The sequence below is a fragment of the Eschrichtius robustus genome, chromosome 4 (assembly GCF_028021215.1).
Source record: "Eschrichtius robustus isolate mEscRob2 chromosome 4, mEscRob2.pri, whole genome shotgun sequence".
NCBI classification, from domain to species: domain Eukaryota; kingdom Metazoa; phylum Chordata; class Mammalia; order Artiodactyla; family Eschrichtiidae; genus Eschrichtius; species Eschrichtius robustus.
Window position 1 is genome coordinate 81,413,184 of NC_090827.1, and position 20,847 is coordinate 81,434,030.

The window sequence follows — 20,847 nt, forward strand, 5'->3', positions numbered from 1 at the left end:
AGTTTATTCATGAAAGAGCCCCTCACTCAGAGGCCATTTACTCTTATTTCAAATGCTATTTTATCAAGCATTTCTCAACCCAAAGCAAAATAAGATGAGAAGTAGGTATGAATATGTAGGCACACAGACACAGCAAATACTTAACAACCACATAAACTATAAACAAGAGATTCAGCTTCAAAATGGAGCTACCTGGCAACCTTCACCATGAGAATAAATCTGATCCCATACACCTCAAAAGCCCCCATGGAAAAGTATACAAAGATGAATCAAAGATGCTCAGCATAGGCTCAGTATAGAAGAGTAAAAAAATATTTTTAAAAACCTTCCAAACTTTGGTTAAATTAAAATGGTACATTTAGAAGGTAACGTACCCTGCAGTCACTGAAAATCAAGACCTCTATTAACATGACATGATGGTTAAGATATTTGTTAAGTGAAAAATTATAGCCACAATAGTATACAACAGTATAAATACAGTCTGTATAGCATTCCTATGCTCATACTGCAGAGTGCAATCTGACTGGATGCCCTTCAAGATATGAATGTCAATTATCTGGTTTTACGACTGTAGATTGATTCCAGATATTTTTATTCTCTTATTTGAGTGCAAAAGTGTTTAGTTGTATAAATTAACTATATTTTCATTATAGAAAAAATATACATACACACATAGAGTCAATCTTCATTATGTGCAGATTCCACATTTGCAAATTCACCTACTTGCTAAAATTTACCTGTAATCCTACGATAAAGGTGCTTTCTTGGTCATGTGTGGACACGCGCAGAGTGCCCGAAGATTTGAGTCATGCAACACACACCTTTCCAGCTGAAGCTGAGCGAGGTGGTGATGCCCGACTTAGGTCAGCTCCCACGCTGCAAACAAGTGCCCTTTTCACTCTCTGTCTGGTGACACACTTTTTGGATTTTTGTGCTTTTTGATGATTTCACCATTTAAAATGGTCCTAACTGTAGCCCTTTAATGCTGTCTAGTGTTCCTATGTACAGGAAGGCTGTGATGTGCTTTATGTAGAAAACGTGTGTTAGACAAACTTCGTTCAAACCTGAGTTATATGCTGTTGGTCATGAGTTCAATGTTACTGAATCAACTATATATGTATAAAATGATATATATATAATATATATAAAATTATATATATATGATTATATATATAATATATACAAAATTATATATGTAATATATATGATTATATACATAATATATATTATTATATATATATATATATAAAATAAGGTGTCTTTTAAAAAGAAACATACATGAAACAAAGTTACGTATTGATTGGTTGATGAAAGTGTTCTGACCAGAGGCTCACGGGAACCTAATCCTTTATTTCCCATAGGGGCAATGGTTCAGTTTTTACTACTTCAGTATTTCAGCAACTTTATAGAACTTAACTCCATGAATAATGTATTTATACAGATAAATAGATATAGTATAGGTTATGTAATATGTAACATAATACCAAAAGCATGCTTGACAAGTAATCAGCTGTCGGTGCTTAGGCAATTCACAACCTTTTGGAGTCTCAGGCTATAAGATGGGGATAATTTTATCTGCTCTACTAGTTATAATGGTCAAATGAGATCACGTATGAAAAAGCCTTTTATAGATTCTAAGAAACATGAATATAAAGAGTTACTATCTCAGAAGAAAATTTTAAATGAAATGAAAATAAAACTTAGAAAATTAAATGATGAATCCTGAAAGGCTGTAAATAATCCAGGATATGAGTCTATTAAAAATAGAATCGAAATTTATGAGAACAGAAATTATGTAAGGTTTGTAAGTGGCTACATTTACCATAACCTAATTTGCAAATTTAGGAACCAAAGTTGATGGAAACCTGTAAAGTTGAGGTACTACACTATAGATATGATTGGACAATCCATCGGTTGCCAGGTGGCCCACTTAAAATGTCACAGGAGCAATGTCCTTCGCTAAACGACAAATTGGGCTCATGACCTTCAATTCCATTTTTAACTCTTAGCATATGAGGGGTGGAGAGTGGGAAAAAGAGAAAATAATACAGTGACTGAGCCCCTACTGTGTGCTTGGGATTTTATATGCATCGACTTGAGTCATTATAAAACTCAATTAAATTATGTTCACTCACGGTATTCCGTTTAGTTATCTGAAAAATTGAGGTGAAATACCTACTGAGAGCAAAAAAAATCTTTTGTATTTAGAAGAGTCCACAGTGGATACTCTATAAAGATTTGAGTTGGTAGTTTTAAATACCTTTAACCATAAATTGTATATTTATAAATAAATTTCATAATACTAATGATTTTACTGCTCACAAAAATGGCATAGTCAAAATTGAACACAAATGATTTATTACTTTTACTTTTAAAAGTTCATTGAACCCCTTTCATCTGCCAGGCACCACATTAAACAGTTTATATTTTATTTTATATCCCATTTAATGCCCACAACATCCCTATGAAATAGACATTACTCTCACATTACAGGTAAGAAAATGACTCAGGAGGGTAACCCGCCAAGGTCACATACCTGGTCACTGCCAGGCTAAGCATTTGAATCCAGGTCTTACCAGACTTAGGGCACTTCCATTTTAGTGACTAAAATGACCAAGCATTTTCTTGTGCTCACTCCCCAGATGAAACTGGGATCTGGCTGTTGGCTATGCTTGTGGGTCCCTGGGCCACCGTCAACTACCAAGGAGAACTCACTCTGTGTTGAATAAGGAAAATTCTCTTTCCTCAAAATGTACCATCTAGTTGGGTATTGACTGAGGCCTGACCATAAAAACATGGCTAACCAAACGCGGCAGCCTGTGACCAAGACCCAAGATGTGATCCAGGTGAGAAGCTCCAGGGGATTTCTGAGGCAGGTTGCTATGACAGAATGGATGTGACTGATGAAGTCTGACAACTGAGGAAGGAAGGAGGAAGGTTTTCCAAGCAAATTAAACAGTATGCACAAATCTTAGTATCACTATACTAGGAATCTTCTGAAAAAAATAAAATGCCTGTTTAATTGATTAGAACATTTGTATTAGAGATTAGTGGCAGGGGTGGAGGGAAGAAGGGGTATTAGAAAAATAGGCTGAGTCCAAATCTCTTAAATAAATTCCTTCTCCTTAAAAAAGAGGAGAAAAAAAATCCAAAAACCCTTTTTTCCCTGCCCTTAAACAGTTCTTCCAACTTTTGATATTCTCAGGTGCACTAGCTAAGATTAACCACTAGAGGGCAGGATTATCCTCTGAGTCTAATTTTAGAATTACCAGGAAAATACTTATTCACCTGACTCCAACAGAAATCATTACTTCTCAGCTTGAAAGGGGGGTAGATTCCTGTCCCAGAGCTTGACATATTTTGTCATCATGGTCTAAATCTTGTCAAATCAGTGATAATTCAATATGGAGGGGGGGGAAGAAAGGCAGATAAAAAGAAAATTTTCTTTCAAGGTCTTTATTCAGCAATGATTCCTTTGAATCATTATATTTTCCAAGCCTTTAGAAGAACTAAACAAGCTACGTTGCTGGATAGAAGCACTAATTATCAGGGAGCTAATGGTTATTGGTTTTTCTTTCTCCTTATAGTCATCAAATCACAAGTATTCCACTGGCTTTGAAAAAACATAAAGACTGGCTTAATCTCAGTAAACATACTTTACTTTCAGTATTGAGGATGAAAAGCTTGTCATCTGGCTCCAGTAGTTTGCACGCATAAGCAATATTGACAGCTGTCTCCTGTTTGTCTCCTGTCAGCATCCAGATCTTGATTCCGGCTTTGTGAAGGGCTTCTATAGACTCGGGGACCCCCTCCTGCAGCCGGTCTTCAATGCCAGTAGCACCTAAAAAATAACCAAAATGCAACAGGGCTTGTAAGAAACAAAAGCCAGCTGAAGCTCATCTAAACTAAAGTCGAACCCTATCTGTTAGCCGACCCAATCCTGAACTACACAAAAGGTTCCAGTAGCTTCAAGGGGTCCAAATGAAGTGTGAAGACTCAGACCAAAATCATATACAAAGTAATATTTTGGGAAGAAAGCCTTAGCAATCAATGAGTTTATCAAATTTACTTGCTCTCCTTTTGGCTAGCTTGCTTCTCTGTAAATTGAGGGGGTTTCATTCAATTACTTATATATCCTTACTCTTCAATTTTATAATTCCATGATACTCCCGAGGGTAAGGGTAGGCTTTTAAAGACTGTTCTGGTCAGTAACACGTATTATCTCTTTTTAATGCTCTTTCATATTATAAGTCCATAATTCCCTTTTCTGTAACAACTGAGGCTAGCTATGTTATAGAATTCAGAAGTTTTGCAGATTTTTAAAAGAGGATATATGTATCATATTTTATAATATCTGGTAATCAAGCATATCAGTATTTTTTAGCAGAACATACAAATTACAATATTCACACTAATTAGGATAATAAAGACTTTAAATTGTCTTATCAAATCAGGCTTGATTTTGCTGCTAAATGAGTTTTGGCACTAAACTCACAAAGCAGTTTTGAGTTTGGAATTGCAGATGAGGAAATGTGAATCTGTACCACTCACACTGTCACGGAGAAATGACTTAGGAGGAAGATCATTACTCTCTTGGCTGGAGACCAAGTTATATCATTGTTTTTCTCTGAAGCAGAGGAACAGAGCTCAGAGCCTGGTGTTTTGGTGTGTTAGTACTCTAAGGCAGTGTTTTTCAACCTTGGCTGCCTCTTAGAACTTCTTGGGGAGCTTTGAAAAATTCAAATGGCCACACCACGCATCAGACCAACTGAAACAGAATCCCTGGGCAGGCATCGGTAGTTTTTAAAGTGCTCCAGGTGATTTTAAGATGCAGCTCAATCTGAGACAAGAGGTGTCAGGTGTGCAACTTTTAGTTGAAACCAGGAAGTAAGAGAAGAGAGACAAATAAATTTCATTAGCCCAGTTGCAGGCGCAGAATAAAGAATATGGGCCCCGGAGTGAGATAGATCTGAGCTTCTCCCCAGCTCTGCCCAGTCACTAGCACGTGACTTTGAACAAGTCATTAAACTGCTCTGTGCCCCAAGTTTCTTCCAAATAAAATAGAGATTTGTTGTACAGATGCAAAAAGACAACACGTATTAAATACCTTATCCAATGCCTGGCAAGAAACTTTAGCTTTCCTCTCTTGAACCAGGGTATTTAATTGGCTTTGTATTCGACGTTAAGAGTTGAATTTTTAAATGATCTTAAGGATGACCACCCTGCCCCCACCACAAATGAAGTCTAAGTTCACCGCAGTGGAAAATGGAGTGGAAAGGATTGGAAGCAAGGTAGAAGTCAAACTGGACGGGGTGGGCAGAACCACATATATCTATTAGATCAAAGTGAAAAAAAGGCACTGGTGAATAACTCATTCACAGACATCAAGTGTTTTTGAAAATTCCCCCTTCAGACAATACCTACCAAGTAAAGTTAGTTTGTTCTCCAACCTCATGGCAGATTCAAGTAGTAATTCTTCCCTGTTGTCAATGTTGGTTTCAGCTAAAAAATGATTTCTCAGCCACTCTGCATATTCAGTGTCACTCATGACCTATGAGGGGGAAAAAAAGCTCTGAGGCAGGCCATGTGATGAGCTTATGGTATTTCTTTCTCTGGGTTCACTCAGGCCAGGTCCAAATCCTCACAAACTTCCCGAGCTCTGTGATCAGACTAGTGTAACACTGAGGGTGGATGGACCCTGTAGCTCAGAATCTCTGGGAAATTCTAGGCACCATATAAGATCAAAGTGGGTTAATCTATTTAATTAAACCAGGGAGTATGCAGTTGGGAGAAAGGAGCCACTTGAAAGTTAAATTCAGGGTTATTCTAATGGTGCAGTTGAAAAAGTGGTGTCCAGTACTCAATTTCAGGTATTATATAGCCAGCAGCACCTTTGATTTCTCTTGATGGTTGGTTTATGGGGTGAGTTATCTGTAAAGGTTAAAAGAAAGAGGAGGCCAAATGGGTGAAGCAAGAAAGTTCTCTTCCAAACAAAAAATTAAGTGGAATTCCTGGAGAAGGGACCAATGATACATTTTCCTTTGTCTTCAGGTTGCTGTAGAGGGAGAAATCTACTTTCAGTTCTTATAAAGCAGCATGCGGTAGAGGGGGTGAGGCAATGTCTCTATCTACTCATTCTTGCCCACAAGGTAATTTGATTTAGGAGAATCTGACATCTATTGGGCTACATTTTTATCAGGGCAGGATCATTCCACTGAAAAGGCAGAAGGTCTGTTTCGATCTTGAATTCATTCTTCTTACAACTGTGTATGAGGCAGGCTTTTGATTCTCCATGCAGCTGGTTGACTAAGTGCCTCGGAGTCTACACCAGATCCCACTTTCCCTAAGGCAGTTCCCAAGAACTAGAATTTGGGGAAGAAATGAGAGATGCCTACGTTGGCCTCAGGTCCTAGCTAAAGTCTCCAATTCAGTTCTCCCAGGAGCTCTATTGTTTGGGAACTACTGGACAGCCATTAAAGCATTGATACTTTGATCTACATGTATCTCTCAATCTTCTCTACCAGCTAGAGCCCAGAATGAAGGAGAGAAAATTGATACTCTGGCTTCTAACACAGCAAAAATTAACTGTGGAGCTCAGAGCCAGGGAGGGAAAAGACAACAGAATGGGTGGGAGGTAGTTATGGAGAAGAGGGAGAGAGTTGGCAAGAGTAGTCCCCTTGGTTCTTCTCCAATATTTCCCCTCTGTGGGCTGATCTGATTGTTCTGTTTCTTTTCCTTCAATGTTCATCGTAGCTCTGTTATATCTTGACAACAGACTCCCTTCCCTCCCCTATAAGCACATCCTTCTCTTGCACTAGCCCTTACTAGACTCTCCTTCTCCACCCTAAATAGACTTCCGCACCTTCTCCTGCCACTGCTCTACTCTGAAACAATGAGTTAGCTGAGTTTGTACTGAAGGAAGAAACACTATCTAGGTGTGCATCTGGGGATGCGGTTGTGGCCATGGTTGTAGGGCTGGGGCTGGGGACGCCTTGGCTTATCAATGAGGGAGGGTAATATAAGGATGTAAGGCCTTGCATATAGCCTCATTACAGCTGAGCAGCTTGACTTGGTCAATACCTAAGCCATACCCCCTGGCCAAGTGGCACAAAAAACTTGACCAATTCACTCTTAAAAGGCTTCATATCTCTGTTTCTCCCATGCCCCCAGGGGTGGTTCTGGTAGTAACACCCCTCAAATCAGTTCTTGGAGCTCTGTCTTCTTTCTTATTACTGAAATTTTTATCTAGAAAGGATACACTATGTCCCAGGGTTATTCTCAATACAGAATGATAAAAACTGAGATAATATTTAGGAAATTTACCTGGATTTACAGATAAAGACTTATGAGCCCATAAGGAAAAAATATCAAGAACTTATAAGTGGAAAATTAAGGCCAGTCTCCGGCCTCATTCTTTTCAAAGCACATTTAATGCTGTAAGATAGAGGAATGATATTTACAAGGTGCCCAGAGAAAGAGAGTAGGATCCAGGGATTTTTATTCCCAGCCATACTGCCGTTTCCATACAAAAGCACTCAGATATATTGAAACATGGGAGAACTCAGACAATAATAACTTTCAGGCATCCTTCTGGCAAAATACTCTGAGGACAAACTACAACCAACCAATATATAAGGAATAAAGAAGTGATATGAAAATAGAGCCCAGTGGCCCAAGAACTTTTCCCGATGCTTGGATCAGGGTTTGATATGCGCTCGTTTTCATTACATGATAGTGGAGCTAGGAAGGAAGGAAGCCAGCCGATGGGCACACAGAGCAGCCTCACCCTCTTTGCTACACACAGAGTGCGCAGGCCTCGCTTGGTGTAGGCGTCCAGGTGCTGCTGGGTTTTCTCCCTTAACATCGTCTGTTGTTTTTCCAGACCTGGTCCATCTAAAATAATTAACAAAACACACGTGTTCCCACCAGTTTGCCCAATGACAGACATATTTTTTTAAAACAATGGTAACTTAACCCACAACAAACAAAAGGCCTTGTAGTTCTGAATCCCAAATGTGCATTTATAAAAGGGACCCCTCAGAATACATCTTTCCCTTGTCTCTTTTTCCCCGGGGAGAGAAAAGTACCACGAACTTAATACAAACACCATTCCCACACCACCGATGATGACTGTCACAATGATTACAAGGATGCTGGCTGTCATTTATTGAGCATTTATCATTTTCTAGGCTCTGGTCAGAGGTGCGGCATATACTGCATATAGTGTATCATTAAACCTCTCAGGAACCTATAAAGGAGGTACCATAATCCCCACCTATTGAAGGCAAAGGACAGTTAGGTAACTTTCTCAAGACACAGCTACTGTCAGAATCCGGATCTGAACCCTGTCTATGTAACCCCAAAACTTAGGTGCTTTCTCACCAGATTCTAGGCAGCTTCCCCTACTTCACCAAGTGTGATGGATCCCTACAGATCTGCTTGTTTGCCTTTATAAATCCACTGAGAGTGGCCCTTCAATCTCCAAGCCCTTCCTATCACTTCCCTCTCAGTCCCGTATGAACCCACCTGGGGAAGCCACTGAGAGCAACTCCATGATCACAGAATCAGCGCCCTTTGTATACACCACGACTTGGTTGGAAATGGGGTGCCGGACCACAACGGACATTCTTTTTCTTACTGAGTCGAAGGGCAGGATGTGTAGGAGTTGAAATGTTAATGGTCCCAAAGCAGCGAAGTCCACCATGACCTGCTCTGGGGTCCGGGACCGCAGAGTGCACTGGTAAGCCCGGGCGGCATATACTAAGGCCGCTTCATCCGGGCTCTCGGCCTCATAACACAGGCTGGAGGCCAAGGGCTGATCAGGGAGGGATTCCACCTTGCCGTTTGTGACACCCACATTGCCGTCTTGTTTCTCAGTTTCTATGGGACAAGCTGAGTTACCAGAGCCCTGGGGACTCTTGCTTGTCTGGGACATCTCTTCCTCCACAGGTGAAGCTGGTTTCATTCGACTAAAGAGAGAGAGTCTGCTCACAAAGGCATTTGGGACCCCAGAGGATGGCTCTTTCCCACTGGCAAGAGATGGTGAACTTGATCTTCGGACAGACAGTCTCTGGAAGAGGCTTTTAATCTCTTCCAAAGACTTAATGGGCATTCCATGCAGAGAAGAGAGTCCAACCTAGGAAAGATAATATGGGAAGGTCTCAATAATACAGTCAAAGGCAGTTGATAACAACTGTGAAGTCAAACCGGGGGAAAAAAGGAGATATAAAGAGTTACCACTCCCTCACATAGCAGCCTGCTTCATACTTACAACCGCCGCAGGAAACGTTAATAAAAATAAAAATAGCCATGATGAAAAAGATGCACTAATGTTGATGGCATTGTGAATTTCAAAACCATTTAGGAAGAAAACTGATAGCAAAAGACATAAAATGCTACGTTGCTAGCAGTGGGCATACGTATAGCAAATTTCCCTAATGAAATAACTTAAACTATAAAAAATTAATAATCTTTATTATATGCATCCTAGCAATAACAATTTAAAAATTACAAGTATTTAATAATAGCAAATTAGAAACATCTTAAAATGTTATATAATATTTAAAGGTCAAGTTTACAAAGATTACAGGGCAATATTGAAAAAGCTAAAAAAATAGTATAAAAAAACAGTATAAAAACAAATGAATCATAATACACATTTAAAACACTGGAAGAAAGTAAATCAAAAGATTAACAAAATGTATTTTTTTTCTTCTATTTTCCAGGTTCTAAAAAAGGTTGTTAATATGACCTTTTCAGAAAAGTAGGCCAATAAACAAAGTAGCTCACTGAAGAATTATCAGCATCATAATAGGAACTCAAATTTCTATTTTTATAGAACTTTTTCTTGTTCATAGCCTGATTTCTTCTAGATCTTAACTCTTATCAGTGATTAAATTTAGAATTTAAAAACTAATTGGGACGACCAATTAATTGAATGCTAAAATTTTCTCATTTAGAAATGCCCAAGGCATTGAAGAATTTTCTCCTAATAATTATTAACTTTATGATAGTTTGAGGGACTCATGCTGGTCAATTTTCAAACTTACTGGCAACTCAAAAATGCAAAGTGAAACTCAACCACAGATGACGTTTCTGTACTCCACATGAATTCTGATTAACTCTTTATTCATTGCCTTTCTGTCACCACCTTAAAATATCATGAGGCTTAGGCTCTTACATGCCTACAGAGATTTTCTTTCAGGCTACAGAATATTCTATTCTTTGGGGATAAGGCAACTATATTTCTTAAACAGAAAACACCAAAAGATGTCTATATTGGAAACAGATGTATATGAAAAAGTGTTACATGGGGAGAAAAACAGAACGTCCAGTGATTTATTCTCTAACTATGTAAGTTTTCAAAGAGCAAATTTCTAGTTGAAATCTTATAAAAATACAGTTTCTGATCAAATGAAAGCTTAATGGGAAGTAGATCATTTTTATGTTAAAATTGACCACCTCTGAAGTTGCCAAGAGAAAATGATCTAACAGAAAATTAAAATTTAATTGGGTTGTGCTGCAAATTGAATTTTAAATAGATGTATGCAAAAGGGGAGATAGTTATATTCAAGGAAGATAGCACAGCAAGCGGTAAATCACCAGTCTCTAAAACAAGTTTTTCTTTTTAATTGAAAATGAATTTTCCATGAATTCTAAGCTACAAAGAGACTTTAAAAATCCAGCTTGTGTGGGAACTGCAGAACCTTGGTATATTATAGATGTATTGGATTTTAGAGCAACTGAGTTTACATTACCCAACTGGTACATGAAAAGGGACATTATCATTAAACATGATAATGAATTTAATACTTTATATTTTGCTTGATGTAGTGCATATGTTGGAGGTTTTAGAAGTTTCACAGAAAGCTTCAAATTTGGTAAGCAAACTAAAGCAAAATGGACAGAGTCACATTTCCCAAGAACTGCTGTCATCAGCTATTCTCCTAGAGGCAAAATAGTACAGTAGCTTTGAGCCACACTTCCTGGGTTCAATCCTATCTCCCCCACAAAGTGGTCCTGTGACCCTGGGCAAGTTACTTAAGCTCAACTGTAAAATGGGGAACAGTAGAGTAACAGCACCTAACTCATGGGGCTGTTGGGAGGATTAAACATATTAGTACCAGTAAATCACTTAGAACATCATAAGTTCAGAGTACAGATTAAGTAGTGTATAAATATTACCTGCTACTATTGTTAATTACGACCCACATAATAAGACGACATAACAAGTACATTTAAACCCAAAGTTCTCTTCTGGAAGGTGACCCTTGTTTGCATTAGAGACTCACCTTTTGCCGTGGTTGGTTAGGAGCAGAAACCACTACTGTGTTGCAAATTGCCAAAGCAATAAAGAAGTCGATGATGTACAGAGTCTCCAGTGGTGGATCTGGGATAGTCTCATCCAGTGGGGTAAAAAGCTGAGGTGTGATCTGACTAAACTTGTCCAAAAGCCTGGTGTCTGGTACCACATCTGTTTCCTGAAGATCCAAAAAGATAAAGTGTTGTTACAATAAGTACCTAAAAATATGAGTTTTAAATCTACGAGAGCTTTTCTAACCAGAATCTGTGAAGCATGAGACAGTAAACTTTATTCTTCTAAAAAAGATTTAATGGACATGGTGTCATGGGAGGTGAGAATAGGGAAATAAAAGAGAAAAAAATTAAATGGAACATTCAGAATGCATAATATGAATGGAGATTACCTTGACTATTCACTCAAAGTAAGCAAGAGAGGAACAATGCCTTTCACCAAAATCTAGCTAAGTGAGTTTTCTTATTCTGAAATACACAGGGCAGAGCTATATTTTATTGTGTCTAGGATTCTACTTTGGGCATATATTCATCCCACAGCAACTGATGAATATCAATTCTTTTAAAAGTGAGGGCGTTATTCATACTATGTTATTTTAACAAAATATTTTACAGCTCAAATCACTACTATTGTTAAAAACCAACCCTCCGAAATAAAATTACTATAAGCACGCTAACAGAGTTCATCAGTATTTCCTGGTAATATGCTACAAGACACTAATACCCAAGGGTCCCTCTCAGAGATTTCTGATCATCAAATATTTTTGGCAACTGTGCCCTATGCCCCTCTCTTTTGTACAATTCCTTTTACAAATTGGCTTTAAGAAGTTTGCTTATTGGGGAAAAATACTTCATTTTGTTAAACACAGTACTTCTCATTCTTATTTAGAAGTACTAGTTTTAATGAAAGAATGTTGTACTAGAAATCTGTAGTATGTAGTCAACTGCTTTACAAATTTTTCAGATGAGTCAAAAAAGGGGCCATCTCCTCTGAATCAAGTTTTCACAAAAGTGCCATTGTATTCTAGAGGAGTCCTGACTGCAGGAAAGCCAGGAGAGGTGATGGAGAGAACAGAGTAAAATGTGGAGATGTGTGATATTAGATTCAGAGTGACCGTGGCTTGCATTTTATGCTTAGGAGTTTGGTGAGATTTAGCACAGCCTCAATAAGAAAAGAGCACAGGCTGGGAATCACATGGGTTTGGGTTCAGGTCCTAGACCCACTGCATACCCTTTAGGGGCCTAAGGCTGCTTACTTAACCCTCTGAGCTTCATTTTCCCTCTTCTGAATAATGGTTAAAAAGTACATCTACCTCACAGGGCAGCTGTATAAAGTAAATGAGAGAATGAGTGACATGAGACCAGCACAACAGAAACCCAAATAATTTAATGTTCCTTTTCCTTCTCAAATGATACACTCACCTTCAGGCAGGTTACCAGGCTAACAATGGGTTTCAAAGGTCCCAGTTTTCTGCTGTCACAAGGCATTCTTAAATTTCTATCTAAAAACAGCATCTCTTGCTCCGTGATATTTGACTTAGCAAAATTTGAACCCTGTTGCAGTGTGATGGAGTTCGTAAGCAAAATTTGAACCCTGTTGCAGTTTGATGGAGTTCGTAAGCACTTGTAATCTGATGGCCGTTCATTAACGAGTTGGCCACATTTCCTCCCGAGTCTCACACATAGTAACACTGAGCCAGTGCCTGTGCTGGGCCCTCAGTGACTCAGAGAACCATCCTTTCCTTGAGCACCCCCTTGCCAAAGTCAGCAGAAGAGAGTGGCAACATCTGAGACTTCTTTCTCACTCGATACTCAGGAACCTTGTTGCATAGGATTGATGAAGGTCTATGATGATACTGTCATCTAGTGAGCGTGACAGACGCCATGGGTTGGAGCAATATTTCCAGAAGCATCCTTCTCAGAATGTTTATGCGAATTAAGCAAAACCCCAAAGAGTTCCATACTGAAATAAGTTTAAGAAATGTTTAAACAGTGCTTAATTGTAGCACTTCTCAGAGCGTTTAATGGGTACCGGGAATCTCCAAGAAGAGGCTAGTATGTGCAGGTCTCCCTAATTTTATTGTTTAGGGACGTTTGTTCTTTGGAACATGATTAGGATTGAGTTAGGGACCTTAGAAGCAAATAGTGATTTCATTGTGCCAATGATCTCCGCATTGACTAATAACTGGCTTCAGAACATAAGGACTCTACTGCATTTTGAAGTTACTCTAAGGCTAATGAAGATTTGTAACTTCTGTCTTTGTGACAAAGACATAAGTCAATCTAATATGTCATTTGGGGAATTTGAGAACCTGTGCTGTGATCACGAGAATAAAAGAGATCCTGAAGCTGACCAAAGCTGGGGCTCTGGTCAGCAAAACTGTGTTTATAAAAAGTACTGTCAAAATAAGTGTTAGAAACTCCAGACCATACAAGACCCTAGAAGCACCATAAAATAATATAAAGAAGAGCCCAGAAGAAGATTTAAGGAAAGATCCATGTCAAAATGAAACTGCAGGAACAGAATGTTCTTCCACTTTAGTTGCTGTCTCTAAAATAAGTTAATCCCTAGTGACTAAGATATTTAGTTGCTGAATTGAGGAGAAAGTATAGTGTTATCACATGCAATTCTTATCTGTAAGATTATATCACAGGTGTTTTTACCTAAGATCCAAATCTTCCTCATGGAGACCTTCTATTACAAAATTGACTTTTGCTCTTTTTTTTCTATAATGGACAGATCTTGCCTTCTCTGAACTCTGATTACCCCAAGAACCAGGCCCAAACCATCCAGCTTTAAATGATTCCATGCATATGTACTCTCCCCACAGGGTGTGTAAGTTCCTCTAAAGGAAGGACCATATCTTATAGATTTTTGTACATTTTTTTAAATTGAAGAATAGTTTATTTACAATGTTTCAGATGTACACCAAAGTGATTCAGTTGTATCTATATCTATTCTTTTTCAAATTCTTTTCCATTATAGGTTATTATAAGATACTGAATATAGTTCCCTATGCTATACAGTAAATCCTTGTTGCTTATATATTTTATGTATAGTAGTTTGTATCTGTTAATCCAATACTCCTAATTTAACCCTCCCCCCTTTCTTCTTCCATAACCATAAGTTTGTTTCCTACGTCTGTGAGTCTATTTTTGTTTCGTAAATAAATTCATTTGTATCACTTTTTTAGATTCCACATATAAGTGATATCATATGATATTTGTCTTTCTCTGACTTACTTCACTTAGTATGATAATCTCTACGTCCATCCACATTGCTGCAAATGGCATTGTTTCATTCTTTTTTATCACTGAACATTTCTTATAGATTTTTGGATCCCTAACTCAGTAACTGGCACATGGATAAGCCATAAAATGTTATTGCTGTACATTACTATCAGACACTTGCTGGTTTTATATTCCATAAAGAAGGGGGTGGAGAAACAGATTGAAAAGATGTTACTCCTTAGAAAGCAAATACATAAACCCCTCCCACTTGACCTCAAATAGACATTTTTTTTAATGCAGAGAAAATGTGTACTCCTAATTAGGCAATACAGAACACAATGTGGACAGCTTCCCATAATTGAACTATAAACCTTATCTGTTTCATGGTGGGAGTCCAACGTCTTTGTCCTCATTTTAGATAACATCTGGCTATTTGAAATTTTAGATTTACCCCCATGATTCATATTATGCTTTCCTACCAGGTTGCAGGTTTCACATTCACCTTTCTTTCTTCTTCTCTCCCTCCCCTCCTCCCTCTCCTTTCTTTCTTTCTTCCTTTTTTCACCCTACATAAATCCAAATTAAACAAGCAAATGTTGGCCAAGACTTCTCTTTGCTGTCTCATAGTGTCTGCCAAAGCTTCTGGGTAGCCTCACTATATACTGAATGTTAAGTTAGTTTTAAAATTGAGAGTGATTAGGACCCATTTTAATTATTTATGAGAAATCTAAAATGTCCACGGTTTAATAATGGACAAAGATACTCTGCGTGGGAGATCAAGTTGACCAAGCTCTAATACTGTGCCCTACTCCTCCCCTAGCTCCACCTGTACCTGAGGGTTTTATTGCATTTCCCACTGCCACCCTCACTCCAGTCTTAGGGACTCACCACTCCATCTGGACAACTTTGACTTAAATATAGACACAAATGCCTTCTCCTCCAGATTCCTAAATACCACAGACCTGAAGAAAAAAGACAAAGGCCAATAACTGCACATGGACAGCTCCTCCTCCATATGATGTTCTCCCCAGTTCTGTGGTTCTGAGCCTTTGCACGTGCTACACACTGTCTGCCCCAAGTGCTTTTCCTTCCTTTTCTACTCTGTAACCCCCTACTCATTAGTCTAATCATAAATTACGTTTTATCTCTTTTTTGCAGCCTTTCTTGATCCCTTCTCACCCCTGTAGAGTTGATCATTCCCCTCTTTGTGCCCTCACTATACTCTGAATTAACTACCATTACAGCATCTGTAATACAGGATTATCTTTATTTACTTATATGTCTGCTTCCTCTGCCTAAAACAAAGCTGAAGGCTGGGGGCATGTTTTATTCATTTATATCCCTGGTCTAGTATTATGCCATTGTCTTCCATTAGTCCATTAATTAATTCACTCCTTTTATAAACATTTATTGTTGATCTATGGTGTCAGGCACTCCTCAAGGAAACAGGGGTGCACAGAAGAGATGGGATCCCGGGTGTGTGGAACTCACATTCTAGGTAGGGGAGGCACTAACCTATAAACATACAAGCAAATTGCTTCTAGACTGAGACAAGAGTGGGAGGGACGGAATGTACTTTGGATTGGGTGGTAGGTAAGATTTACTGAGGAGGTGACGTCTGAGCTGAGACCTCAGTGAAAAAAAAAAGGAAACAGCCATATAAAGATCTAAGAGGATAACACTCCAGGTAGAATAAGTAGCATGCTTGCTGAATGAAAACTTCTAGAGGATTAAAGAAGCATAAAAACACTGACTTACAAAGTAAAGGTTTCTATTTCTAAAATAGGTCACATGAACCCAGGACTCATGGTCCTCAATGACATTCTAACTCCCAAAGCCGGCGCACCTTGGCCAGCACCCTGCCCTGAGATCCTCGCTCTCTGACTCTCACCTTGCCTCCCCCATGAAGGGCGCCATCTTCCAACCTCCCACTTCTGGACATCACAGCTCTCGGTGTGCTCTCAAGCTGGTGTTCTTAACCTGGGCTCCATGGATGGACTTTTAGAATCATATGCACAATTTTTACTGATGCTAATTTTTCAGGTCAAAGGATCTACAGCTTTCTCAAAATAATCGTTAGTCTCCAAGAAGGACAGAGTCGGCTTGTCTAGAGTAAGAGTGAGACATGGTCTCATATTTCAAGGAAGACCTCTTTATCCTATGTGTAAGGGTGTAGTATTGAAAACACAAAACAGAACAGCAATCCCAGAGCATCTATATAATCAGCATGACACATGGCATTGGAGTACAGGGCAAGTGAAAACAAAATGAACTGAATGGGAAGACTGAGCTTGTTGAGCAGTTTCATATAACCACCTTCACGATACCTTATTGAGAGTGGACATGCAAGGCACTGACCTTAGATGCCGGGGATTCAAGATGATTAAGTCCTTGCTCTCAAGGAGCAAGGTCTATGTCAGAGGCAGAAATAAGGCCAATGTCATGAGGACTAAGGGACTGAAGGGCAGGAGGGACTATGTAAACAGAACTTAGAAGCTGAGAAAAGAGAGTCTGAGAAATCTTCAGGAGAAATGATATTTAAAGAAGGAAGTATTTCATCAGATCTGGTAGACAGAGGTAGGCAGTGAGGAGAGAATAAGTTTTAGATGGGAAATGGTACAAAAACCATAATGACTTTAACCTAGGAAACAATCCTTTGTTCCAGGAAGAGAGTGAGGCTGTATCAGGAAACCGAGAGGGAGACCATGGCACAGTCCCACCTGGTTGCTAATACCCTTGACTTCCAACCAAACATGTGTCACTATGTGGTTAACTTCAGGTGGGTGGGAAATAAAAGATCAGCAGAGGAATGGGCAATATTGATAAAATAGAAGAAAATAGATACCTATTTCTGATACAGCCTGAAAATGAATACGGAGAAGAGGTGGTGTGCATTCTTTCCCCCTCCTTTTGTTTTTCAGAAGTTGGAGAAAAATTAAGTCCAGATGTTTGGAATAGCTTGGCATATGGCAATGATAGAATATAACAGGTATGATATCCTTAGAGCCACAGAAATGCACAGGATGAATTACAGTGAAATGATCTTCCTAGTTGCTGAAATTGTACATTTGGTGGAACTTTGAAAAGAGCCAGATTCCCCTCAAGGCCTTTCCAGGACGAATGAGATCCCTGGGGTCTATTCAGATCCTATCTCTACTATGAAATTCTATATAAATTCAATGGAGAAACACAACGTTTCCCCAAAGCTGTTTCTTTGTTGTTATGTAACCTATTTCAGAGGTCACCAACTGCTTACCAGTCTCATGGCTGGGGAATCCTCATCTTGGTTAACACAAGAGTTAATGAAATGTGGAGGGCAGAGAAGGTAGTTGAAATTTTATAGAATTTTAAGTACAGCAAAATGTTTGATTTCTAATTCTTTCACACGGGTATTTTTCCTCTTTCCCATCTTCCACGTGGTCCTTCTTCTATGTTTTCCCCTCAGGACTCAAGAACACACCCTGTTGAGCTCTGATATAGAAGTATTAGAAAATGACCTTCTCAGGACTAGGAATGGGGAAGAGGGCACAGATTTGGTGGATCTGGGGGAAGACTGAAAAGAGATAAAAAGGCCTTGGAGGATACCAAAAGGCTTTTGAATTTCCCTATCAGTTAGACATACTTACCTGTCTATAGATACCTCTGTGGTAGTTTTGCTGGTTCTGAAAGTGAGCCATGATCCTTAAACCAAGGCTACTTTCTCCAGGCTATCAACCCTGACTAGAAACATTATGTTTTTTCCTGAAATGATATACTATCTCTCAACACTGAATTATCTCCAAAATTAGGACATTGTGAGTGTGTGGCAGTCACACCGAGCTGCACTTATGCAGTCTCCTCTCAGGTGGAAAAGACAACAGCGTTTGGCTCTATTATAATTACGAGGATGTTCTTTCATTATTCATCGTGGACAGACAAGATTCACGTCATGCATTCACACTTACCATGGGGCTACTGAAAGCAGCCTGTCTGGAATGAGGCACTTCACTGGCTCCTTCTCCACTTCCTAGAGCAAAACAGCTCCCAGTAAGATGATTTGAGGATATACTTCCTAAGGGTCCATTGCAAACCATCCTGCAGCTGGGGGCCCTTGGTTTCGCCATGTTGCTGAGGGAACCACTGGGAGTGTCAGGAGAATCTTCATCTTCAGAGGCAGCTTCCTGATAGGACTCTAGCCTCTTGGCTGAGGGATAAAAATCACACTGGGTCATTCCCTGAGAGGAAACGCTTGCAGGCTGAGTATGTCAGGCATTTACTTAAACAGCTATTTCACACCGTCTCCTCCCACCTTAAACCTGGCCTCCAAACTCCTCCAATACTCTGAGTTAATGGACTTACATCATTGCGAAAAATAGAAGCAATCAGAGAGGAACTTCCTTCTCTCCCCATTGTCAAATCTACCAACCTATCTGCATCTGTACCCAAACTCTCTGCCCTCCCTCATACTACTATGGATGAAGCTTCAAACACCAAACACTTCACTGTGATCTGCATGCCCTTCTCAAGCACTTCACTCTTAACAATGCTCCCCTCTTTTACTTTCACAGTCTCTCAACTAGTCTCATGGCTTTCTGTATCTCTCCACGGACACTGCTCTTGTCAAGGTTCTCAATGAGCTAGCTCCATGTTACCAAACCCAGTGACTGCATCTATTCGTATCTTTTTTGAATTCTTAGCAATATCCAACATCCTCTCCTTTCAAATGTCTCTTTCGGTTTCTCTGATACCACGTGTACTGTTTTTCCTCCGGCTTCAGTGCTGCTACTTCTTAGTTTCTCCTGCTGTCTCCTCTTCTCCTCAGTCCTCAGATACTGGATGGCTGCAGGAGCTCCTTCCCTTCACTACCTACATACTCTTTCTTGGTGCTGGCATCTGGTCCCCCCCCCACCTTTGAAATATCATCTCTGTGAACAAGACCCCCAAACCTATTCCTTCAACTCTAACCTCTAATTAGAATTTAGACTCAGACATCCAACTCTCTACTTGACATTTCCAGTTGGATGTCCACGAGGCTCTTCCAGCAGATATCTGCATGGCTCACCCCCTTACAACGTCAAGGAGACTTGAAGGAGGTATCCCTTTGTCAATGAAGACTTCCCAGATCTAACCACACTGTTCATTACATGTCCTACCCCAGCACTTACCACCATCTACACATCATATACCTTATTTTTAATTTTTTGAATCATCCTTTAGAATATAAACTCCAAAAGCATAGGGAATTTTGTCTTTTGTTAATCTGATATTCCTAAAGCCCAGAGAAAGGGTTGATAGATACTCAATAAATACTTGTTGAATAAATAAACAATGGACATCTTAAATTTGGTATGGTAAATGTAGACTGCTCCCCCTCTTCCTCCAAATCACCCCCTCCCCCGCAATTACTCTTTCTCTGGTCTTTCTCCTCTTTGTAAATGGTACCTAAATATCTACCCTAGCTATTTACACCAGAAATTGAAGATTCTCCTTGATTTGTTTTTCGTTCCCTACCCCGCCCCGCCCCCATATTCAGAGCATCACCAATAGCTGTCTATTATTCATCCAAAATATATCCCAAATATCTAAACTTCTCTTCACCTCCATTACCTTAATCCAAGCCACCATCATCTCCCAATTGGGCCAGAGCAATAGCCTCTTAATTGGCCTCCTTGCCCCTCTGTAATCCATTCCTAAAACAGTAGCTACAGTGATCTTCTAAAACATAAAGCAGATCAGACCGCTCCCTGCACAAAACTTTCCAGTGGCTCCACGGTTCACTTAGAATAAAATCTGAACTTCTTATCCTGGTGTACGTAACTCAAGATGATACGGCCTAGGCTGACCTAACTTTCTTGCCCCTCCTTCTTCTGCACTAAATCCAGCCTCACTAGCCTTTCTTTCTTTCCTTTGAATATTGCCAAGCTCATTTCGGTCTGAGGACCTCTATACTAGCTGGTCCCTCTGACTGGAATGCTTTTATCCCCGAATTCAAAGATCATGTCATTCAGATCCAGGCTCTGATATCCCCCCTAGAGAAGCTTTGCTCAACCATCCAATTCAAAGTAGGCTTCTGCCCATTCTATATCATATCACCCCATTATAATTTTCTGCATAGCACTTTTCACTATTTAATATTTTTTATTTAAAAATTAATTTATTTGTGACGATTTTCTCCAACAGAAGTTCTATGAGAGGAGGGGCCTTGTCTGTCTTGTTATATGTGCTTGTTTGGATCGCTAGTTGCCTGTATTCAGGCTAAGTCTAGCTACTGAATAAAGTAGGGTTTTTGGCAAGTTAATTTATAAAATAAAGAATATTTGCATA

The 20,847-nt window shown here is 39.3% G+C and overlaps 1 protein-coding gene across 5 annotated transcripts in view; it reads right to left on the reverse strand.

Annotated features, from left to right (window-relative positions):
- Positions 1-20,847, reverse strand: part of ATP10D (ATPase phospholipid transporting 10D (putative)) — a 128,557-nt gene that overhangs the window by 22,405 nt on the left and 85,305 nt on the right. For all 5 annotated transcript variants that reach the window (XM_068543007.1, XM_068543008.1, XM_068543010.1 and 2 more), the window contains 6 exons: positions 18,489-18,727; positions 11,292-11,480; positions 8,527-9,136; positions 7,787-7,893; positions 5,425-5,551; positions 3,657-3,841 (listed from right to left, as the gene is read on the reverse strand). In XM_068543007.1, coding sequence (XP_068399108.1) covers positions 3,657-3,841; positions 5,425-5,551; positions 7,787-7,893; positions 8,527-9,136; positions 11,292-11,480; positions 18,489-18,727 — 1,457 coding nt within the window. The remainder of the gene's footprint in view (positions 1-3,656; positions 3,842-5,424; positions 5,552-7,786; positions 7,894-8,526; positions 9,137-11,291; positions 11,481-18,488; positions 18,728-20,847) is intronic.